The sequence below is a fragment of the Oryctolagus cuniculus genome, chromosome 16 (assembly GCF_051225735.1).
Source record: "Oryctolagus cuniculus isolate XC-2025 breed Fujian yellow rabbit chromosome 16, ASM5122573v1, whole genome shotgun sequence".
NCBI classification, from domain to species: Eukaryota; Metazoa; Chordata; class Mammalia; order Lagomorpha; family Leporidae; genus Oryctolagus; species Oryctolagus cuniculus.
In genome coordinates, this window is record NC_142882.1 from 44175870 (window position 1) to 44201435 (window position 25566).

Genomic DNA, 25566 nt, shown 5'->3' on the forward strand with positions numbered 1-25566 from the left:
TAACTTGAAGTAAAATAATACAATCTACCTATAAATATAAGGGTACTTCAAAGGGTTCATGGAAAATGGATTTAAAAGATAAGCTCATCCATTCAAATACATTTTTTTTCATAATATATATTTTCCAGGAACCTTTTTAAGATCACCAGTATGATTGTGCCCCTGACCCCCAGTAATATAATGCTTTAACTGCAATACAAAGTACAACTAAGAGAGTCTAAAAATAATCCCTTATGACATGGGCCACGATAGTGATGAAGCCTCACAAAAACAAACCAACAGGAATAAGGAAAATATTAAATATTTTTAAAATGACTTAATTTTTTAAAAAAGGTTTTATTTTCATTTTATTTGGAAGAGGGGAGAAAGAGAGAAAGAGAGGGGGAGAGAGAGAGAGACATGTTTCGTCTACTGGTTCACTCCCAAAATGCTTGCAATCAAAGCCAGGACCCTAACTTATTTTCTTATTGAGATACCTCAACTCTGTATATTTTCGTAAATTTCATGCTAGATTTTAAGTCAAAGTCTAATTTTTAAAAAGCCCCAATGTCCTCTCTCTATATAAAACATCACTTCCACTGCTTTTACAGCATTTGTTCTTTCATACTGAAACTCTACAACTACATATGAGCTAGAAGTGCTATTATATTAGATCTATAAAAGTGAGGTCTATAATTCCACAATTTCGAGATCATGTAGTTTTCCCTGTTCCTAATGATCCTATAAATTCTGGTCTCTTCTACTAATTTCTGGTAACACATTCAGCCTAGTAATAATACACAATAAAGTACTAGAGATCCCCACGAAACCTCCTTACATGCCACATAAGAGCTGCCCCAACTCACCGGAGGAAGTTATCTGCAGCTAATTCACATGAGGAATTCAATGAAGCAAAGTAGAGAGGGACTACACACAATCCAGTCTTGTTAAATGAATTTAAAATGGGTGCCCTTGTACTTTCAAAATGCAGCGTTTACCAGGCTGAGATTTCTACAGGGGCTGAAACCCTGTGTGGAGCAAATTCTCCCCAGTGGTAGACAGCGGCTCACAGTGGACACTCAGAGCAAACCAATGACTGGCCTTAGAATGAATGGAAATAAGTCAATTTAAAATACAAACTTTCAGGCTGAGCCATGTCAATCTAAAACACTGTAGAATGAGATATGCCTTTGAAGACAGCATGTAAGAATACATGACTATAATATGAAACCTTGTTTATTTTTTAAGTTTAAGCATGGGGGCAGGTATTTGGCCTAGTGGTTAAGATACCAGTTCAGATGTCCGTATCCCAAGTCAGAGAGAGTGGACAGTGAGACAGAGAGACAGAGAGAAAGGTCTTCCTTTTGCCGTTGGTTCACCCTCCAATGGCCGCCACGGCTGGCGTGCTGCGGCCAGCGCACTGCGCTGATCCGATGGCAGGAGCCAGGTACTTCTCCTGGTCTCCCATGGGGTGCAGGGCCCAAGCACTTGGGCCATCCTCCACTGCACTCCCTGGCCACAGCAGAGAGCTGGCCTGGAAGAGGGGCAACCGGGACAGAATCCAGCGCCCCGACCGGGACTAGAACCTGGTGTGCTGGCGCCGCAAAGCGGAGGATTAGCCTAGTGAGCCGCGGCGCCGGCCCCCAATTTGTTTCCAGCTTATGTAGACAGTAGGAGGTAGCAAGTGATGGCTCAAGTGGTTGGGTCTTTGTTACCCATGTGGGAGACCGAGACTGCACTCTGGGCTCCTGGCTTTGGCCTGGCCCAGCTCTGGACTTCGTGGGCATTTGGATAGTGAAGCATTGGATGGAAAATCTTTCTCTCTGTATGTGTGTCTGTTTATCTCTTTACCACCCCTCCTTCTATCTGTCTCTCTCTCTCGCTCCCCTGCCCATGCTTTCCAAATTAAATAAATATATATAAAGAGGGGCAAGTGTTTGGGGTATTTGGCCTAGTGGATAAGCTACCAGATCAGTTGCCCACATCCCATATTGAAATGGTTGGGTCTGAGTCCCCTTCTCTACTCCCAACTCCAGCTTTCTGCTAATGTACTCTACAGAAGGCAGCAGGGATGGCTCAAATACCAGGGTCCCTAGCAACCATGTGGGAGACAAAAATTGAGCTCCTAGCTCATGGCTTGGGCCAGTCCCAGGGCTGGCTGTTGCAGGCATTTGGGGAATGAACCAGCAGAAAGGACCTCTCTCTCTCTCTCTCTCTCTCTCACACACACACACACACACACACACACACTTTGCATTTCAAATAAATAACGAAAATCCCACGGGGTGGGGCCTCTGAGCCCCAGGGTACCTAAGGCAGAAGAACCAGCTCCACCTGCTTCTCCGTGTTGCCTCATGAGCACACACAGTCACCAAGAGACTCAAAGTCAAGTATGAGTCTTGGATGTCCTCTGCAGGACACACAAGCCCCTCAAAACCCAGGTAATACAGAGAGGAGAGCATAAGCGACTCTGAGAAGCTCATGGAAAAAATGGAATTAAATGGAAAACATATTTTGGTACAAAAATATTTGAAATCCATGCACAGCTTTTTCACAGTTCACATGTTTCATGAATCTTTGAAGTCCTCTCATAGGCACAGAACTGAAAAAATATAAACCAATCTTTCAATGCCATTTTCTATGAACTTTTTGAAATCCCTTCATGTTTAACTATAATAGAATGATCTGGGTTATAGTCTGTGATATAAAATCAATTTATATAATTTTATCTAAATTAATGTTGTTACCTGGAGGAAAAATAATATCTCATTTTATCATTCCATTTCAGAGGTTTATACAATGACTCAAGTAAGTCTCATACAAATAATCATGCTTTAGAAAACAAAAATGTATAGGCGATTTTCTTCTTGTTTTACATGCCTTTCTGGATCTGTGACTGGAGGAAGAACAGAAGGAGGGGACTCAGGAGCATGCAGAGAGCTTGGTCTGCCTCTCTGACTACTGCACAGCCAGTCCCAAAGTCCTCATCCTATGGGAACACTCACAAGGCCAATCATGGCTTTCACAAGTTGTACCTCCCATGACCGCTCCAAGGAGAGGGCAGGAAAGCAAAAACAGGAAGTGGATGGGCGGAGACAGCGCCCGCCTGCCTTGCTGCTTGCTGCCGCCTTTTAATATTATACTACTGGCTTCAGAAGCCTTCTTCCCTGAGTCCTGATCCCCCAGCCCCACTCCACTGCCTTCGATTTTATCTTATTTTTGAAACAACTTTATTTATTTTTTGAAAGGCAGAGTTACAGAGAGGAGAGGGAGAGAGACACAGAGGGAGAGAGGGAGAGAGAGAGGTCCTTGGCATAGCTGGTAAAGCTCCCATTTTATTTTGATTAAGATGTCTGAAGAAAAGAGCTACTCCTCTATATGCTACACTAAAATACCTCATCTAATGAATAATTCCCCAGGTGGAGTTTGTGATTGCATGTGGAGAGGAGAGAAAAACCGAACTCACGCATCTTGTGTCACCTACACATCTTGTGTCACCTGATGGACCCAGTGCACCTTCCTGCGTCTCCACCTCCCCATCCCACGCAGCATGCAGTGGGGAAGCTCTGACAGCTGCATTTTTATACCTGGAGAACCAGGTACCTGGAAAACTTGCATAACTTGTCCAGGGTGCCGTGGCTAGGTTTTCAGTTTACAGGGAATAGGCACAAATTTTGTAGAAGAAACAATCAGTTCTAATACTTATGGGAAACTGTCCAACCTTGAACCTGTGTTCCTATCTCTAAATCTGTGAGCATATGAAATGCACAGATGAAATAGAAAACTGTACAGGACTTCTATATTTTATAGATGACAATATTTCTATTGCATAGAAGTTCACGAGCAAAAAATTTATTGAGAAATGTATACTCGTAAGTTTTTTTTTTTTTTCTTTTACAGGCAGAGTGGACAGTGAGAGAGAGAGACAGAGAGAAAGGTCTTCCTTTGCTGTTGGTTCACCCTCCAATGGCCGCCGCGGATAGCGTGCTGCGGCCGGCGCACCGCGCCTATCCGAAGGCAGGAACCAGGTGCTTCTCCTGGTCTCCCATGGGGTGCAGGGCCCAAGCACTTGGGCCATCCTCCACTGCACTCCCTGGCCACAGCAGAGAGCTGGCCTGGAAGAGGGGCAACCGGGACAGAATCCAGCGCCCCGACTGGGGCTAGAACCCGGCGTGCCGGCGCCACAAGGCAGAGGATTAGCCTAGTGAGCCGCGGCGCCGGCCAATAAGTATTTTCATTTAAGAGTTATTGTGAGAGTATTTGATTTCAATTAATACTGCAAACTGTAAGCGTGAACCATTCATGTCAAATATATTAGGTCTATAAGTCCTCTGCTACAGCATTAGATAAAGATTTTCAGATAATTAGAACATGTTCCCCCAACAATTTTATACCATGGGCCACGATAATGACTTGCATGGTAAAGTTGGGTTAACAATGATAAGTGAACATTTTATATAGGGAACTATTTAAAAAACATCACACTGTACCCCTCTAACTCTGTACAATTATTATATAGAAACTAAAACAAGGGGCCGGTGCCATGGCTCACTTGGTTAATCCTCCACCTGCAGCACCGGCATTCCATATGGGTGCTGGTTCTAGTCCTGGCTGCTCCTCTTCCAGTCCAGCTCTCTGCTGTGGCTGGGAAGGCAGTGGAAGATGGCCGAAGTGCTTGGGCCCCTGCACCCACATGGGAGACCAGGAGGAAGCACCTGGCTCTTGGCTTTGGATCAGCGTAGCTCGAGCTGTAGCGGCCATTTGGGGGGTGAACCATTGGAAGGAACCTTTCTGTATCACTCTCTCACTGTCTAACTCTATCTGTCAAATAAAAAAAAAAAAACTGAAATAAGACATAAAGAGTGGACTGTGATCCTTTATTTGGATTAACCTATGAAACCTCCAGTCAGGTTTGCACGGTTACTTGAGAATGAAGGGTGGGACCTGATTTGAATTCACTCAGCAGACCGTGAAAGGAAACTGTAGTGCATAGAGCTCCAGTCTAGATGACTCAAATCTTCCCTGATTCACGAGAAACGTCAGGAGTTCGTTGTTGGATCACGGTGTCAGAGAAAGCTTCATGTGATGCATGCACAGCCAAGTCAGCACCACGACCCAGAGGCCTAACCTCTGGACAAAGGCATGCGCTTACATTATTCATTTTCTTGGGGCTGGCGCTGTGGCTTAGCAGGTAAAGCCACTGCCTGCAGTGCCAGCATCCCATATGGGTGCTGGTTCGAGTCCCGGATACTCCACTTCTGACCCAACTCTCTGCTATGGCCTGGGAAAGCAATGGAAGATGGACCAGGTGCTTGGGTCCTGTACCCATGTGGGAGATCCGGAGGAAGCTCCTGGCTCCTGGCTTAGGATTGGCACAGTTCTGGCCATCTGGGGAATGAACCATTAGATGGAAGGCCTCTCTCCCTCTCTCTCTCTCTCACTGTCTCTGCCTCTCTTAAACTCTGATTTTCAAATAAAATAAAATAAAATAAAATAAATCTTTAAAAATTATTCATTTTCTTTCCAAGATTGATAAACTATTCTAAATTCTGTTTCAGAAAAATTAATAAGTGCTTAACTACACTGACATAGCTAGAGAATCATCCATAATTTTGCAAGCAACCTGTTATCTAAAAATGCACACATTAAGGAGAATATTTGGAGTTCAACACTACTTGTGGTAGATTTCTTTTTAAAAGCAGTCAAGAAAATATGGAGAAACTGCAGAAAAAGTATAGTTCAACACATTTGTCAATGATTTATAAAGCAATGATCAGTGATCGATCACTGACACACTGGAGAACATTTGTGGAGAACTTGAAAGGAGATCAATTCCCAATCCTTCCCAGATCATTTTTTAAAGGTGCACACAATATATACACATACATATATATATGTAAAATATATGAAGCAGAAAATTATAGCTAATATATCACATATATATTATGAATCAAAAACAAAAACACAGAAACAACAGAATAAAACTAAGAAGTTTAAAATCACCCAAACACAGAAAAGTCTTTTGCCTATGTGTATAGAAGAAACCTACACAAACACAAATGGGGATTAGCACCATCATGTGTAAAATGAATTTTTTAAAAGCTTAAGTAATTCTATTTAACCATAAACATCATATAAGTCAACCCTGTGGAAGTGCAGCCAAAAAAAAATCCAAGGCCATCTATGTTCTCAGGAATTTCTTACACAGAACAAGGCAGGTCTTATTGAAGTCAAAGAAACCACGTGTGAAGCACAGACTTTGAAGACAATACAATCTGTTCACTCTTCCAAGGAGGAACTATCAACAAACTGAAAACTTACCCAAGGAAGAGCACTTGATGTTATGCCTTACCAAAAATGGTTAAAAATCTAGAAAGACTTCATTCATCAGAGACTTACAGGACTATCCAGGATAAATCTAGGAAAACACACTAATGGCAACTACAGAGGAGGATTAGACGTAAGAGTCAAAACTCATGGTAGAAACCCCACAGAGAGTTCTATCTCATTGAACAGTCAACGGCTTTTGTGTAGGTCTTTCCAATAAACAGAAGTTCTACTTTCCATGTTTAACATATCCTTAGCAATGACAGAATGTCTGGCAAGTAAGCACTCAAAGCTGCCGATACCCAAATATCTACACAGAAAAGGTTATGCCAAGGGAAGGCCATGCCCAGAAATCCAGGGCACAGTGTGAGGAGTGTTCCCAAAGCTGCCTGCAGGGGACACAGTAGTCATGAGCTGTCCATGAGGTTAAAGGGCCATAGGAAGCAAATGGGAACTGGCCTACTTCGTGCCTGCCTGGTTTGGATATGGGAAATAAATGCTCCTTAGAATGTTCAAGACTTGCGAGAAGCCCTTCGTTAAAAAGTTCCGTTATCTCTATTTATTGACAGTTCCTCAGTTTTTTAATGGCATATCCGAGATTTCTCTGAGGGTCTTTTGGTAAGTTCTGTTTCATGTCATTTTGTACTGGACGCTAGATCAAGTTATTGAGTCAACTCCCACGTGAGTCTTTGCAGACAAGAGCACATTCTGTATTTAAGACATTCTCCCTTAAGTGAGACATCTTCACTACTGCATTTTGAAGAGAGAGCAACACGTTAAGTCAGCTATACTGTCTTCCTCTAATGTTGAGAGAGAGAGCCTGAAGGGCTAACATGCTGCGATCCTGAATTTCCAGTAGTTTTAGAAGGGATCTGGCTTAGCAGACAGCAGCTAAAAATGTGTCTCATCCCAAGTAATGGGTTCTACAGGTCTCTGCTTTCCAGGTGCACTTGTTCAGTCGAGGAGCTTTCTCAGGTATAGTGCTGCACAGGTATGTACTGTACCTATCCCATAAGTAGCACAGCACACCAGGAGAGTGAACACTCAGATTTCCAGGTTTAGTAGGTAAAACCCAAGATGCCCTGGTAAGTGTGAATTGCAAATAAAGGATTTTTTTAATGCAAGCATGCCCCATGTCATGTTGCAGGCACATTTACCTCTGGAAGTTGTTATTTATCTGAAATGCACATTTATGTAGGCATCCTATGCTTTATCTGGCAATGCTCTCTCATTGGAAAGTTAGCTACAGTATATGCAGATCCTTCCTGCCTGGCCTAGGTCATGAAACACTGAGTGTTTTGGGAATTGTACATGATCTCTAATCTCTCTGTTTTTTGGAGATTTGCTTAAATAAATTATTTTATATCTGCACAATATAGCTTTAGTAGTATATGTCCACAACTCCTTTGCACAAGGTAAGGAAAATAAACATTTATTTTTTCCAGGATAATATGCAGTGTACAACCAAAAGAAATGACAATTTATTGAAGAGGAAATACTTCTGACCTGAGTTTTTCCCCTTACTATGCCAGCTACCCATCCTTGGGCAATTAAATGCACCTCCTTGGGCCATCCCGACTTCAACAACCCCTAAAGCAATACAATCCAATAATCCTGTTAAAGTTGAAATTGTTCTTTCCTTGATGACCAAACTGAAGTCACAGTTGCATATTTTGGAAGCAGAGTAAATGATCTCAAAGGTAAAGAAACGAAAGGATAGGCTAAACAAGGGTCTTTATATCTCATGTCCCATTGCTTCAAATTTTGGATTTCAAATTTTAGCACACAGCTAAAAATTCACCTTATTTCATTTCACAAAAACAGCTGTCACACATCACCCACAGAGAACTTTAAATACCTGTCATTCTCTAGACAGTCAGTACAGAATCACTTTTACTCTGCACTATCAGAAAAACAGCTGACTGTTACAAATCTTAAAAATAAAATAACAAAGCAGTTGACCAACATGCTGGAACTCTCATACAGTACTTCCAAGAAACTATAAAGCTACGGATGAAAGCTACTGGTGCACAAAAGGCAAACTCATATCCTGTAGAGCATTCTCCAGATGCTTTGGTTCCATTTTTCTGCACTAAGAGTCTAGCACACGAGCTCTTTTTGCTTTCACTTTAACTAGCTTCCAGCTCTCGGAGACAGTAACAGTAAACATATTTCTCTAGTCCAATTCCAAGTCTTCTCATAATCTAAATGCCAGACATTGCTTTCAAGTGACTAAATGACACATGAGGGGAAAGAAAGTGCTAGACTACGCATATTTCTTAACATAAAAGTAAGCAATTTCAGATTATCTCCCTGGCTAAGAGTCTGGTGGAACTGCCAGTTACACACAAGAATTCAGTTAAACTTGAAATTTAAATTTAAATTTCAAATTTGGAACACACTTACAAATCATACTATTTGTCTGAAATTCAATTTTAAATGGGAACTGCACATTTTTATTTACTAACTCTGGCAATTCTGCCTGGGCTGCCTAGTTTGAGATATTTGTCAACTCACATCTTTGCCTAAAACATGTCTTTTTTCCCTTTATCTTTGCAGTCTACAGGTTCTATCGATTACAGAACATAACCAGGTATGCAATTTTCTAAGAAATCATTAATATCCCTAACCTTTAATAAAGTAAGGGTCTCACCACTAAAATTACAGCTCAAAGAACAAACAATTCAGAAAGTATGAGAATTTACTTACCTGTGGGTAACATATAAGAAGCCCACATAGTAAAATATTTCTTTTTTTCACTTCCTTTGCAAACTCCCTAATCCACATAAGGCTTTCCATTTTCTGACCAAGAGGTACTGATTTAAAATCAAGAAAGTATACCTGCAAAATAGAAAAGACAACAAAATATCATTCTCAACTTTCTTTTGGGGGAAAAAATGAAAGAAGCTCAAAACAAAATTACCACATCATAATTATTTTTATTGTACTTATTTCTAGTTGTGTACCACGCCATAAATATTTATTTAATAAGGTCAGTGAATGCCTCTTTATTAATACAAATACAGTAAACACTCATTAGAATTCAGTACTGGAAAACATACAATGCTAATATCCTATCACATCTTGTATCACAAACAGATAATCAATTCATTCAACTTAATTCATAATTTATAGTTAGACTAGATATTTCTTACATTATAAATGTGCTAAAAATTAGTGATCTAAATGAAAGTCAAGGGGAGTGATTAAGTAAAGTTTTTTAGAAGAATCCTTTTCAAAGTGATTAATAACTGGCATTTATAACAAATAATTATCTATTTCTTAAATACAGAAGGAATATATAGAATACTCTTTTTTAAGCAGTACTTTTCTCAAAAATATTCAGATGAGTACTTTGTAAACATTATTTTTCAATTAAATTTTGAGAATCTCAGGATAATCTTCCCTCATTCCTCAGAATTATTGAGGCTGCTTCTTATTAGACACAGAAACCTGAATCACAGGGCTGGCAGGTTAAGCTGCCACCTGCAACTCTGGGATCCCTTATGAGCACTGGTTCCAGTCCCAAATGCTCCACTTCCAATCCAGGTCCCCACTAATGCACCAGGGAAAGCAGCAGAGGATGGAAAAAGTGCTTGGGCCCCTGCCACCCATGTGAGAACTGGATTGAGTTCCAGGCTCAGCCATTTGGGGAGTGAACCAGAGACTGGAAGATCTCTCTCTCTCTCTCTCTCTCTCTGCCTTTCAAATATATAAATAAACCTTTGAGAGAGAGAGAGAGAGAAACTAAATCACAACACAGCCTCCAAAGAAACTACATAAAATGTAAATGCATACATAGAATGCACATTCATGAACATGTGTAATCTGCCACAGTAACAAATTTAGGACATTTCTGAAGAATTGTGAACTGTCTTACTGTAAGTATTTACTAACCACCCACATTTTAACATAAACTCTTACAACACCCTCACCCTCCAACACTAAGCCGCCCCTTCTTCCCTTCTCACTAGAATGGGAACACACGCTGTAGAAAATACACAGCCATTCATCTTATTATGTTGAGGTGGGCATGAGATATTTTCTCCTTCATAAAAACTGCCTTCTGTTTTTCCAGGGAAAATGACTTCCATAACATCCCTTTTAAAGAGAACTATACAATGACATGGAATACATATTAATTTGATAACTATTGCAATAACTACTTCTTGGAACGTTTCCTTCAATGTACTTAATTGAAGACATAGACATAGCTACTTCCTCCTGAACTCTCAGACACCAAGTACTACTAAATGTTCAGTCCACCAAGAAACGAAAAGTAGAGACAAAGGAAGAGAAGAGTGAAGTTTCTGAAAGGTGAGAAGCACAGAGCCCAGGCGGCAAGTACTTCTATGTGCTGGCCAGCTGAGGAAGAGGCTGTGTGATTCTGGACCCTGAGTGCCTCCGCGCTCTGTTTCCCTGGAATTAACAAAGGTGGAGCTTTAGCCGTTTCACCAGGCCACTGTGAAATGGTAAGGAAAAAAAAAAAAACCTCCCTCTGGAAAGCTGTGCGTGGGCTGGAGAACTGAACAAACTGCACGCGGCCAGGTCTCCCTTCCCTGCAGTTCAACTTCGAGCCAGCTGTCGTCCTCACTGGGACCTGGGTGCAGAAAAACCCAGAGGCAAGAGACGCTGGTTGCCATGAGCAACCTGAGCTCCCCCACCCCACCCCCGGGAGGACGGCCATGCTCCCTCTGCTGTGGGGAGTGGGGTGCCGGGGAGATGCAGACACATGCACCCCTGTGCGCTTTCCTTCCTGCCCTGCAGTACTGCATGAGGCTGGGCCAAACAGTGCCTAAAGGCTCCTTCGCAGCTTCTGAGCTGAACTTTCCGTTGCTACTAAAGGGCTTGTTTCCCACCCCAAAGCAGGCCACTGCTTCCCGCCATGCTGGGTTTGCCATGATGGTAGGAACTGAGGGTTGGGAGGACTGAGGGTCTAAGTCCTCTCCTGAGCCTGCGCTGCAGGATGCCCACACATGCCCACACCCGCCAGACTGGGAACAGCACTGCCGTCTGAAGGCAAACACATCGAGATGCTTTTTCTTAAAAGAGACAATAAGGAATTATTTTTTATTCCAAGGTATAACTAGATAAATAGATTTGTTTACAACCATTCTTGGTGACATACTTTTTTAAAAAAATACAACCAGGCCGGTGCCGCGGCTCACTAGGCTAATCCTCCGCCTTGCGGCGCCGGCACACCGGGTTCTAGTCCCGGTCGGGGCGCCGGATTCTGTCCCGGTTGCCCCTCTTCCAGGCCAGCTCTCTGCTGTGGCCAGGGAGTGCAGTGGAGGATGGCCCAAGTAATTGGGCCCTGCACCCCATGGGAGACCAGGAAAAGCACCTGGCTCCTGCCATCGGATCAGCGTGGTGCGCCGGCCGCAGCACGCCGGCCGAGGAGGCCATTGGATGGTGAACCAACAGCTAAAAGGAAGACCTTCCTCTCTGTCTCTCTCTCTCACTGTCCACTCTGCCTGTCAAAAAATAAAATAAAATAAATAAATAAATAAATAAATAAATAAATAAAAAATAAAAAAAATAAATCTTTAAAAAAAATACAACCAACTTCTTTGCAAATAGCAGACACATACTTCAACGATGACGACTGAATTTTTTGGTGGATAATGTACATGATTAGGCAGAAATAGGCAAGCTCACACTGGTAGATTATCAAATACTCAGTCCAAATCCCTTTTGTGGCCCCCACCATCAACTTCCCGACCAACTCCCCTGTCACCTCTGTCTGCCTGACCAGCCACCTGGTCAACTACCTGACCAGCCCCTCCTCTGTCTTGAATTAGAGCATGTGTTCCCAGGCCCAGTGCAGTGGCGTAGCTGGTAAAGCCTCCACCTGCAGTGCCAGCATCCCATATGGGTGGCGGTTTGAGTCCCGGCTGCTCCACTTCTGATCCAGCTCTTTGCTATGGCCTGGGAAAGCAGTGGAAGATGGCCCAGGTCCTTGGGCCCCTGCACCCAATTGGGAGATCCAGAAGAAGCTCCTGGTTTCGGATCAGCTCAGCTACAGTGGTTGGGCCATTTGGGGGGTGAACCAGTGGATGAAGACTCTCTCTCTCTCTCTCTCTGCTTCTGCCTCTGCCTCTGCCTCTGCCTCTGCCTCTGCCTCCCTGTAACTCTGCCTTTCAAATAAATAAATAAATCTAAAAATGTGTTCCCATCACAATATTCAGTTTCAGGTAATTTGGCTGGTACTGAGAGTATCCAGTCTGAATTATCAAAACAAACACCCGTATCTCCTTTCAGGAGGCACATCCTGGTAACTCGGGACACAGCATTACCACCCAGCTTTCTATTAAGCTCCTTCCCAAGCACAGCTGACTTACTGCATTTCTTCAGGGCTCTCCAGAGTCACAGTCACAGACCCCTTACCAGAAGTGATCAAAGATCCTGGTTCAAAGCTTGATGCACCAGCAATGTGGGCTAAGGCTGCAGCCAATGCCTTCACTGGCCTCTTTCTCTTCTTACCAATCTCTGAGCTGACGGCTGGAAAAAATCTACAGCAGTATTAAGAGATGGAAGCCAGAGAGCTGATGGCATTCATGCTTTTAGACTTAACTAAATCCACTGTAGTAGGGAAAACATACCCGTTTAAAAGTAATTCTTGCTTTTTGTTCCACATATCTTAGTTAGTTGACCTCTTTCTCTTCGTTGATAAAAACATATGCAAATCCCTGTCTGGCTAGCTCTACCTGTGCGTCCACAGTGATGGATACAGGACTCAACATCCCATGGAGAAGAACTTGGAATCATCAGGTCAACCTCAGGAATGTCCAAACCCTGGGCAGCCACATTGGCTGCCACCAGAATTTAAAATTACCTTCCCTGAAGCCTTTCAGAGTCATTTCTCTCCATGACTGTGCAAGGTCCCCATGTAAACACTGGGCATTCTGTTTCATGTGCAGATTCATGGCCATTTCAGATACATTCTTTCTGGTCTCACAGAAAAAGTCTCCTTTCAGACCCACTGTACACTTGAGGAACACCTCCAATAACTGCTGGCCTCTGAAACCAATGGCAAGGGATGTCCAAATGTTCCACAGTAGTTGCAGCCTCTTGAGTAATTTTTCCAATGAGGTCAATCTGTTCATATCTGAATTTCGTTTTTTGTTTTGTTTTTTTTTTTGCAGTTTTGTATAGGGCAAGTTTCAGAAGAAAGTAAAGTCTGAGGATTGTCTTCAGAATCAGTTTTGTAGGATCCCTGGATAAAATCTTCAACTTGCTCAGCAAAACCTAATCTAACATTTGATCCACTTCTTCAAGCACAACATGGTGTAGTTTGGAAAGATCCAACCAACTGCTCTGCAAATGGTCTTTGATGCGACTAAGCATCCCAACCAAGATGTCAATATCATTTTGCATATGAGTAATCTAGCTTTGATATGATGTCCCACCATAAAAACATGCTGCACTGAGTTTCCTAGATAGAGCTTTGAAGTCTTTGGCTACTTGGTTTGCCACATCCCTTGTTGGAGCCCAAACATCCCTTGGTGAGCAGCTTTTTTTTTTAAACTGGTTCTTGTTTTTCTTTGGAGCCTTTCAATCAAGAGAATGGCGTGCTTGAGCAATTAAAGCTTTTCCTTCAGTAGGACACTGCTGCTAATGATAGACTTCATGAATTAAGGAAAATAGTGCATAAAAGTGAGTAACGAGCCAACAATTCATACTGCTACAAACTGCTTGATTTCTATGTTATGCCATCAAACCAAGTACTTAAACTTATATGGAAAGTTTAAGACATGACACATCCAAGACATAAGAGAAATGTTACAAGTCCCTTTCCTGAATACTTGACTACAGGCTAAAAGCATTGCTATTTTATACAGTCAACTTTAAAAGAAATACAGATATGCATCTTAGTCTTACAAATACATACTCACATTAACAAAATGTAAGCATGAAGCAGTTGGATGCATCTCGAAATTCCTTTACTGCAGGTAAAGGCGTGATGACATCACAAAAAACAGAAGACACTCTCGAGCAAAAGTTCCATCCAGTACCATGAAATTTAAACATATACTTTACATACTTGTACTGCTACTAATTTTGAACTTCTAAAACACATAACCAATTATGAATTCCAGGGAAAAAATATTTTGGTATACAAAATAAAAACCACAATCAATTTTAATTTTAAAAAATCAGGGGAGGTTTATACACAGCTGAAGGTTGGAAAATGATCATGCAAACTTAGGAGAAATGTAAATGTTTTGCCTTGATAAAACAAACTTCCATCCTATGCATCTTTGTATCCAGTGAAAAGTCGAAAAATATTTTGTCTAGGCTGAGCTCTGCAGATTTGCTTACGGTTACATGAAGTGCGTAGTTTTTTTTTTTTTTTTTTTAACTCTTTTTGTGCTGTTACCTAATTAATTACATGGAAATTGCAGAGAAACATTTCCCAATTAGCATGACATTTTGAACAGTTCTCACACAAGCATAAAGAAGATAAGGATTATCTTTCTACCCTCTCCAAAAAAGTATGTCTAATTTCATGTCGATGAGAAGCAGTGAATTCACTCCCATAAGCTGGTGGACTGCTTAAACATAGAACATGTGGATGGCTTAGTGGCCTTGTGAGTAGGCGAGGTTTCTGGAAGGCAGGGCGTGGAGAAGGCTGCCCTCTGTCTCCTGTGTTCCCACACTCCACCCTGCACATGCTTTAGATCTGTCTAGCAACCATTCAGTGTATTTCTGGTCCCAGGTGAGTTCCTTTTGATTTTCTTTTATATATATATATACACATTAACAAACAAGTGATTCTCAGTTGTCTGGGAGGGCAGGTGCAAGGGGTCTATAACTAAATATAGTACACAATGATCTCTAAACCCCACACTGAGCACTGCCATCTCATTCCAGTGTCCCCATTACTGGAAAGGGAGTCAGGATTATAGTATGGGGGTAAATACACTGCCTGTTTTTGTGACTCAGAAGAAAGCCAATCTGTGAGGCTTAGTCTATGCCCAAATAAGGCATTGTCTGATGCCCACCAAAGAGGAAGGAAGGGTGTTCACTCCAGAAAGTTGTAACTGTCAAATAAATGCATTAGGGAGAACAGGTAGGCAGGTCACAGACATTCCCTGAACCTATACCATAAATACTACAGAGTGAAAAACCTGTGGGCATAGAAAATAAATCATGCAAATTAGGCCCAACATCTCCAAAGCATTGCTTCTCAAAGGAGCTATGACAGAACTCTCATAACAGAAGAAACTAAAGATCAAAATAGGAGTTTATCTTAAGAATTAGGGAAAAAAATAGAAAAACTTTGATCTTTCCTTAAATTGCTATGAATTATGTGAATTCTATTCATGAAAGTTCTTTAATGAAATGGGCTTTTAAAAAGAAGAAAGAACATTTCTATAAGATTGAACCAATTCATTAAAATAGGGCAAATTTAAATCAACATCATCATAAAAGTCAACACATAATTCTGATGAACAGAAACTAATTATGTTATAAACAACCGTGGAAACAGAACAAATGCTGAACAACTCATTTACAAATCTTTACACACACACACACACACACACACGCAAAACTAGTAGATTGAGAAATAATGGCATTTAACACAAGATAGTAAATAGTACTTCACATTAAGTTATTAACCATACAAAAGATTTAAATGTTTCATTTGATGCAAAGAACCAAAAATTAAATGAGTTTTATGATATCAGTACAAATGTTATATGTGTGTACACATATTTTTTCAAGCCTTCATTAACAAGATCAAAGAATAATGAAACCAAAATGCTGCATTTTCAAGTCATTAGGAAAATCACTTAAAAATAATTGTTTACAATCAAAAAATAAACATTTCTTCAAACTACTTCATAAGGCAGTCTCTGCTCTAAGAAAATATTTAATGATTGCTAGTGCATAATTACATTCACCTACAATCAACTCAATTAACAACTGTACCAGCTTTAACTGCCATCAAAAGTTAAAAGCAATCCCAATTACTAATGTGAATCACTGATTTATTTGGCTAACATTATTAGACAAAAATAATACACAGTTTGATCTCTTTGCAAAAACTATTAGAATAGAAATGGGAAATTTCAGAAAGGTAGTGGTTATCTTTTGCAACTTCACTGAAAGAAGCCATCAGACCTCCCATTGGGAGTTCTGGCCACTATCTTACCTACCTGTACTGCCCAGGAACTTTCATTCCTGCCTGAATGGCACTACTAAAAATCCTGCTGTGAGCAATTAGAACGGCAATAGGCAAAATTACATGACATCTGAGGGGACACAAACTGAGTTTTCCCTTACTGGTAAATGAAATACATTCCTGAAATACATTCACGGTGAGTGAAGAGTGGATGTACAAAACTCAACTCAAAATTGACATCAGCTCAGTTCTTTACTGCCCAAGTGTGAGCAGCAGGGTGACAGGGACCAAAATTATCTTAGTATATGAGAAAACTATTTTAAAGACATATACATCAGGGCAGGTGCTATGGCTTAGCAAGTAAAGCTGCCGCCTATAGTGCCAGCATCCCATATGGGCACCGGTTCGAGTCCTGGCTGCTCCATTTCCGATCCAGCTCTCTGCTTTGGTCTAGAAAAGCAGTAGAAGATGTCACAAATCTTTAGGCCCCTGCACCCATGTTGGAGACCCAGAGAAAGCTCCTGGCTCTTGGCTTTGGATCAGCCCAGCTCCAGCTGTCGCGGCCAAATGGTGAGTGAACCAGTGAATGGAAGACTTCTCTCTCTCTGTCTCTCTGCCTCTCTGTAACTCTGCCTTTCAAATTAATAATTTTTTTAAAAAAAGACATATACATCATAGAGTGAAGAAAGAATAATGCCTAAAAGGGAAAAAAATGATGCAAGCCCTACATAGGCCTCACCTTACTATCTTCAAACAGTTTCAGCCTACTGCACTGCAAGACCTTTAGGCTACATCTCTGGGAGTTGAGAGATGAGGTTGAGAGTCTGTGAGACCACTGTGGGTCGAGTTCACAGGACAAGGTACTTGAGAGGACACAGCTGCACAGAGAGAGAACTAGTGATCAATACACACACAAGCCAAAGTCAGCTGAGGATGGGACAAGAACCACCCAAAAGGATTAGAAGGAACAGTGCCTGATGTACACCCAGGATTGACACCATGGTGCTAGCCATGTGTCAGCACAGGAAAAGATTTGTTTTATTTACCTTATTTTTATTTATTTATTTGAGAGGCAGAGACACAGTGAGAAATAGGAAGACTCCTCAAACAACTGCAACAGCCAGGGGTTGGCCAAACCAAAGCCAGGAGCCAAAAAAAAATCAATCTAGGTCCCTCATGTGGGTGGCAGGAACCCAACCAATGGAGCCATCACTGCTGCCTCCCAGGGTCTACACTAGCAGGAATCTAGACTCAGGAGCACAGCTGGGTACTATAATCAAACAAGCAAACTGCAACCAAACCCAGGTACCACAAGGTGGGACATGGGCCCCTTACCTAATTGCCCACAGTGCCAATGTCTCAATTTCATTTCATTTCATCATATAGAATACTAAGAAGGGTCAAGTCTTACTTGTGGGGAATAAATAGCCCTAAACTAAGTGGACAAATGATTCCTAACTAAAAAGTCATAAAAATGAAAGCTAAATGTATCAAAGTGCTTTCAGTTAACTACATCCTGGAATGAAGTCCAAAAATATTCATAAGAATACAGAAATATCCAGCGCCTGGCAAGTTAAAAATCACAATGCATAGCAGCTAATCAAAAATATCAGGCAGGGCTGGTGCAGTGGCGCAGTGGGTTAATCCTCCGCCTGAAGCACCAGCATCCAATCTGGATGTCAGTTCGAGTCCCGGCTGCTCCACTTCCAATCCAGCTCTCTGCTATAGCCTGGGAAAGTAGTGGAAGATGGTCCAAGTCCTTGGGCCCCTGCACCCACATGGGAGACCCAGAAGAAGCTCCTGGCTCCTGGCTTCAGATCAGCACAGCTCCAGCCATTGTGGCCAACTGGGGAGTGAACCAGCGGATGGAAGATCTCTCTCTCTCTCTGCCTTTCCTTCTCTCTGTGTGTAACTCTGACTTTCAAATAAATAAATGAATCTTTAAATAAAAATCAGTCATTAAAAAATTAGAAAATGCAACTCATTTATGGGAGAAAATTAATGAATCAAAACCACTCCAGAGCTGATACTAGAATTTAACACAGTATTATATTACCAGTGTCCCAATTGTTCAAAAATATGTATGAAAGACAACAAGTTAAGTACAGAATAGCAAAGATGAAAAAATAGAACAGAATCAAAATTCTAGAGATGAAAACTACACCTTATATTTTCAAAACAAAAATACTGGGGCTGGCATTGTGATGTAGCAGGTAAAGTCACTGCCTGAGACTTAGGCATCCCACATGGGCATCAGTTTAAGTCTTGGTTGCTCCACTTCCGATCCAGCACCCTGTTAATTCATCTGGGAAAGCAACAGAGCATAGCCCAAGTGCTTGGGCCCCTGCACCCACATGCGAATCCCAGAAGCAGCTCCTGGCTCTCCTGGCTTCGTCTGATGCAGCCCTAGCCATTGCAGTCATTTGGGAGACAACCAACACATGTAAAATCTCTGCCCCTTCCTCTCTCTCTCTCTCTCTCTCACTCTCTCTCTGTTCTCTCTCTCTCTCTCTACCTTTACTTTTCAAATAAATGAAACAAATCTTTAAAAACAAAACAAAATGTCACTGAAGAGGATTCACAGCAGATTAGATAATGCAGCACAAGAGATCCCAGAACTTAAACAGAAACTATTGAAAATGGAGCAGCATGCAGGTGGGGAAGGAAGACTGAAAAAAAAAAAAATCATCAACGATCAGTTTCAAACACCATGACATACAGGTCACTGGACTTCCTAAATGAGGTGGGAAGAAAACAGAAAGAAAAAATCTAAAAATATAAAGCTGGAACCATTCCAAATTGGATGAAATGTTAAATCTACCTATCCAAACCCTTTAAGCACACACAGATAAAACAGTGCCCGGGCAGCGAGAGGAGGGAATTATCACCCATGAAGAGGAGATGCATACTTCACACTTGACCATGATCTACTGCAGATGTTAGAATCAGCAGGAAAGGACATTAAAACTCTTGTTGTAACTGATTCCCATGTACTCAAAAGATAGGTGGAGAAACATAAGATTCAAAACGGACCTGAATTCCACACCTAGAGTTGAAAAACTGCAAAACATAGGTTGAAAAATGCTGTGTTTTTTGGTTTATAACTCAAGAGCACTCTGTGTGTGCACGAAAAAGTCCGAGGATGCCACCATCACAGTGTGGCGCCCAACTCCACTGAGTTCCCGTGGGGGCAGAGCCACAGCTCAGCTCCTGAACCTGGCCACAGCTGTCACAACAGGAAGCTAAGCAACAATAAATCAATGCACCAAATGTCACACTATCCTGAAATCCTGTAAACTTTTATATTACAAATTACGTTTTGTTGGCTGGCGCAGCAGCTCACTAGGCTAATCTTCTGCCTGTGGCACCGGCACTCCGGGTTCTAGTCCTGGTCAGGTTCTGTCCCGGCTGCTCCTATTCCAGTCCAGCTCTCTGCTGTGGCCCAGGAAGGCAGTGGAGGATGGCCCAAGTGCTTAGGCCCTGTACCCACATGGGAGACCAGGAGAGGCACCTGGCTCCTGGCTTCAGATTGGTACAGTGCGCCAGCCGTAGCGGCCATTTGGGGGGTGAACCAACGGAAAAGGAAGACCTTTCTCTCTGTCTCTCTCTCTCTTTCTCACTGCTGCCTGTCAAAAAAATATATATATAAGTTTTGTTTGACTTCCAATTTGTGACAAGGGCACACACGTTCCTCATTTGAGAGCTTCTGGACCCATTTAACTGAAGAAAATCACAAGCAAAAATCCTCCTTCACTGATCTTATTAACATCCAACAGATCAATCAGGCTAATATATAATCCAAATAAAATACAGAAATTAACAGAAACGAAAATTCAACTACTATTCTGTAACTTTGATTTCTTTTTTTAAAAAAGATTATTTATTTATTTATTTGAAAGTCAGAGTTAAACAGAGAGAGGAGAGGCAGAGAGAGAGAGAGAGAGGTCTTCCATCCACTGGTTCACTCCACAATTGGCCACAACGGCTGGAGCTGCACCAATCCGAAGCCAGGAGCCAGGAGCTTCCTCCAGGTCTCCCCATGCGGGTGCAGGGGCCCAAGGACTTGGACCATCTTCTACTGCTTTCCCAGGCTATAGCACAGAGCTGGATTGGAAGTGGAGTAGCTAGGTCTTGAACCAGCACCCATGTGGGATGCCAGCACTGCAGGTGGCAGCTTTACCTACTACACCATAGCACCAGCCCCAGCTTTGATTTTAATCTTTTGTCTTCATCAAAATATTTAATTGTAAACATATACATAAACATATACATAAGTGTTAAAATTTTAGTTAAGAAGGACCATTAGTGCTCATAAGTATAATATTTTGTTTGCTAAAAATAGCAGTCAGTATACCACTTAGAAATTTAACTTGAAGAAATAATAAAGGATGCTTCCTCCAAAAAATGTTTGAGAATCATTCTCTAATTTCCAGTTTGGGGACAAAAAATGTCCCATTCAGGAATGAGAAACACTTAAAAAATTAATGCTATGTTTTTAGAGCACATACAGAAAATATTAAAAATAAGACACAAGCAATCCATAAGGTATGTTTCATAAAACAAAAAACAGGTATCATTAAGCTAGACAATTATGATTTTAAAATGAAAAAAATCTTACCAAAAAGCAAAAAAAAAAAAAAAAGGAAAATTCAAAAACTGACCTACACTTAGTGTAGGTATTTGGTGCAGTGGTTAAGTCCCTGCTTGGGACATACTATACTAGAATGCCTGGTTCAAGTACCACCTACTCTGCTTCTGATTCAGCTTCCTGCTAACACACCTGGGAAGGCAGGAGATGATGGCTCAAGTCCTTGGCCTCCTGCCACACATGTGGGAGACAACAATGGAATTCCTGGCCCCCGGCTTCAGTGACATGGGGAGTAAACCAGTGGATGGAAGATCTCTTTGTGTCTCCCTCTCTGTCTTTATGCCTTTCAAATAAATATATAAACCTTTTAAAAATATACATACTTTGCAAAAACTAAAAACAGTTATCTGTAAACTAGGCAATTATGATTTTAAAATGAAAAATGTAAAATTTTAAAATTGAAGTCTACTTGGAGTGAGAATTTGATCCAGTAGTTAAGTTGTCACTTGGGATGTCCGTATTCTATATGAGTATCTCCTTCAAGGCTCGGCTACTACAATTCTAATCCAGCTTCTTGCTAATGGACACCTTTGGGTCCTTGCCACCCATGGATTTCCTGCATGGAGTTCCCGGCTCTTAGATTCAGCCTAATGAGCCCTGGCTGTTGTGTGTATTTGGGGAATAAGCTAGAGGATGGAAGATACCTTTCTCTCTCTCTCTCTCTCTCTCTCTCTGACTCTGTGCTCCAAATAAAAAGAAATTTAAAAAAAAGGAGGCTAACAAAATCAAGACAGCAACATTCATACAGTCTAAATTTGTACATGGGAAGTCATGCCAAAGGAACTCAGAAAGAGCAGTACTAGTGTCGTTCACAGAATGAACCCACTCATTGTGTTACAGTTTCTGTTTTATTTCCTCACACCCTACCTCCTTCATTTCTGCAAGTCACCACTCAACACTGAGCAGCCCTAGACTGGGACAGGGTGGGAGGCGACAGAGCTCTGAAGGTCAAGTCAGAAGGCATTTCTGAGCTTTACACATGCTAAGTTTGGAAGTGGGAAAGAACCACGTGCACAAAAATATTAGGGAAAGACCCCAAGGGGTCTCATCATGCCTCAGATTTGAAGAATCAGGCAACAGAACAATGGCAAAATCGAACGAGATAGAAAACCACATGGGTAACATGGTGCATGTGGAGAAGTACAGGAAGTATGGTGTTAACAGAGGGCAAACTGTTCACCAGGCAAGGTCCATAGGGGATGTGAGCTTGTGGAAGGTTTCAGCTATTTGACACAGTTCCAATCAGTAAAGACTCTGATGGTACCTATAGTGATGTCAAACCTAAAATAGAGTTTAGATGGGTGGACAATTCTTGGAGGGAAGCAGAATTCAAGATTTTAAACTGCAAACCTTTGAATATTTCTGCCACAACGGTGAGGAATCACAAAGATTAGAAATTAAAGCGAAGCAGACATTATGGCTAATACCTTAAATCATGCAATGAGATGATGCAGACAGCATAAGTCTATTTAGGAAATGTCTAACAGGTGCAAGAATACTTCCAGAAGTTCATGAAGAAAGGAAGATAAAATATAAATTTATTTTGGTCCAAAAAATTGCAATCCATGCATCCAAGGGGTCTTCAGAAACTTCATGGGGCGGGACCGGCACTGTGGTGCAGCAGGTAAATCCTGCAGTTCCTGCATCCCATATGGGTACCTGTTCTAGTCCCAGCTGCTCCACTTCTGATCCAGCTCTCTGCTATGGCCTGAGAAAGCAGCAGAAGATGGCACAAGTGCTTGGGCCACTGCAACTGTGTGGGAGACCTGGAAGAAGCTCCTGGCTCCTGCTTTCAGATCAACACAGCTCCAGCAGTTGTGGCCAATTGAGGAGTGGACTAGTGGATAGAAGACCTCTCTTTCTCTCTCTGCCTCTCTTCCTCTCTGTGTAACTCTTTCAGATAAACAAACAAATCTTAAAAGAAAAAACAAAACTTCATGGGAAACACATGTTACTTAACACCATGCCTGGATTGCAACGTTTTTCCATCCCCCCAAATAAATCTATTAATTGCATTTTACATGAACTTTTGAAGTTCCTTTGCATTTTAGGTATGGGTACAAAGGCTGTTTAGTGTTGAAAATTTAAACCAAGATCAGCGAAATATTACCCATGGACCAAATCTGGCCTGCTGCCTATTTTGTCAATAAAGTTTTATTGGAATACAGCCGCATTCATTCTTCTACATATAAGCCTGCGGCTACTTTGGCTGCACAACTGTACAGTTAAGTCACAGCAACAAAGACTATATTATTCACAGAATCTAAAATGTTTACTCTCTGGCCCTCTATATGCAAAATTTGCTCACTTCTAATTAAAGAAATTATCTCACACCCAGGCAAAGAAAGGACTTGGGTTACCTCTTGTAAAATGAGAGTATTCTACTAAATGATTTCCTAAGATCCTTTCTCCTCCAGCTACATAGGTTTCCATTGATCAAAAAGGACGTGCACAGACAATAACAATAGCAGTTACATGGCAGAGTGAAATGAGAACTTGCTTATTTTTAAACTGGGGATAACTGTGTCTATGATAATCAACTCCCAGGATTGCTCTGAGGATTAAATGAGATCATTTACTTTAAAAGGACGGTGACTCATTTTGTCAAGCATTCAACAAGCGTCTCCTATTGCTGATGTTGACACCATCACCCTAAAAGGAAGCACTTGCAGGCCACATTCATTGGGAGGGTTCTGAGAATTATAGGTGCATTGGAGTTCCACCTCCAGAGACCAGGAACTCAGTTGGATTCTTGCTGGTGGAGCCAACAGCTCATTAGTCAGTCACTACCACAAACCCATGAAGGTGGAAGACAGATAGTGCTCTCCCAAGAGACTCTCTCCAAAGGAAATACTCGGAATATTCCAAGAAGACACTTAGGTGATTTTAACCAGTCTTGTCATACCATTCTCTCTACTACCTAATAGACTGTTTGATGTACACTCAGAAACTATTAATTAAACACCCATGGGACAAGCATTCTGTCCCACATGAAACTTCACTTAAGTGAAGTGTTTGTAATAAGCTAATTATTTTTAGATTTATTCAGATTACTTTACTCAGTTAAGGAAATAGCTTTATTTGTCTATTTTTATTTCCTAAAATGAGAGTGCTAAGAGCTTAATCAAGTGCCCGCGTTAGGCAGGGGAAGTGCTCCAGAGGCAGAGACATCACTGAACTCTGGTCTGTCTCCCCGAAGCTTCAGAACCTCAGCCAGAGGAAGAGGCAAATTAGCCTGGACAGTTCTCCTCCAGGATGTGAGGGGAAACTGAGATCTGGAAACTGATGGGGTCCTGCTTGGCGATGTGGGAAGAACAGCATCTTCCCCTAGATGGAAGAGCACAGAGAGTAGTCAGAACAGCAAAGAGCCAGGGGTGAGCCTGAAACAGAAGCTACCAGACCTTGGTCAAGGCTGAGGCTGCCGACCAGTCCGGCCTGAGGTCAAGCTGGGGCTTCTCCAGTTGGACATCATGGAGCAGCCTTGCCCAGTAGCAAGCGATGTGGTCAGCATTGCACACATTCTGGAAGCAGTGCAGGAGGAACAGATTAAGTGACGGATTTCCTGGTGCTTTGGGTTTAGTTCAGAGATCATCACTGCGGTGCAGCAGTCCAAGTAGTGGTGGTGGCTAAGAACAAGGGAGTGTTAATGACCCAAGATCTGTAGGCTGACATCCTGATCCCAGCAGTATTGGTATTAGGAGGTAGAACCTCCAAGAGGTATTTAGGTCATGAATATGGAGCCCTTGTGAATGGGACTAGTGCCTTTATAACAAGAGCCTGGAGAGGTAGCCTGCTGTCTTTTTGCCACCTAAAGGATACCACAGGAAGATGGAAGTTGACATCCTGGAAAGGACCCTCAACAGAACCCAACCATCCTGGCACCCTGACCTGAGACACCCAGGCCCCAGAACTGGGAGAAATCAACTTGTGTTGCTTCTCAGATACTCAATTAAGGAGGTAACTGACTAAGTCAAGGAGTTGTAGAGGGAATGAGCAGATGTGGAATCAAGATACAGTTAAGAAACTCATGCATGGAAAACTGGTGTTTGGTCAAATGAGAGAGAGGAAGTAAGTATAATCTCCAGTTTTATCTCCCGAAGCAGATGAGTAACAGTAAGAGCAACACTGGATGAGAATCTTTTTGTTTCTCAAGGTTGAACAGGCAGTTGAGTATCTCAAACTTGTTGGCAGAGTACAAGTGGGAAGATTTTATTCGTGTGCAAAAGCTTGCTGTTTGTGTGTGTGTGTGTGTGTGTGTGTGTTGATGCAGAAACTGCTATCCTAAAGCTGATTTGAAAAGACACATTAGACACCTCTATGGCTTCCTTAATACATGACTTTTAATATCACACAGAATTCCAGGCATATATGCAATTTAAAAATATATCTTTTATAATACAATGACTTTGCCAACTCTTACGTAGTGTCTGAGTGATGGATCATGCTTTTTTATGAAATCTTTTCTGTACTAATACTTCATGTT

At 41.7% G+C, this 25566-nt stretch overlaps 1 protein-coding gene and 1 pseudogene across 6 annotated transcripts in view; both read right to left on the reverse strand.

Moving 5' to 3' along the window:
- Positions 1-25566, reverse strand: part of CRPPA (CDP-L-ribitol pyrophosphorylase A) — a 325693-nt gene that overhangs the window by 120905 nt on the left and 179222 nt on the right. For 5 of the 6 annotated variants that reach the window (XR_519724.5, XM_002720852.6, XM_089315171.1 and 2 more), the window contains one exon: positions 9016-9147. The exons of the other annotated variant lie outside the window; for it this stretch is intronic. Coding sequence is in view for 4 of the 5 variants with exons in the window: in XM_002720852.6 (XP_002720898.2) it covers positions 9016-9147 (132 nt within the window). In the remaining variant the exon portion in view is untranslated. The remainder of the gene's footprint in view (positions 1-9015; positions 9148-25566) is intronic. 6 annotated transcript variants of the gene reach the window in all.
- On the reverse strand, positions 11243-14237 carry LOC149121712 (ATP-dependent RNA helicase DDX50 pseudogene; annotated as a pseudogene).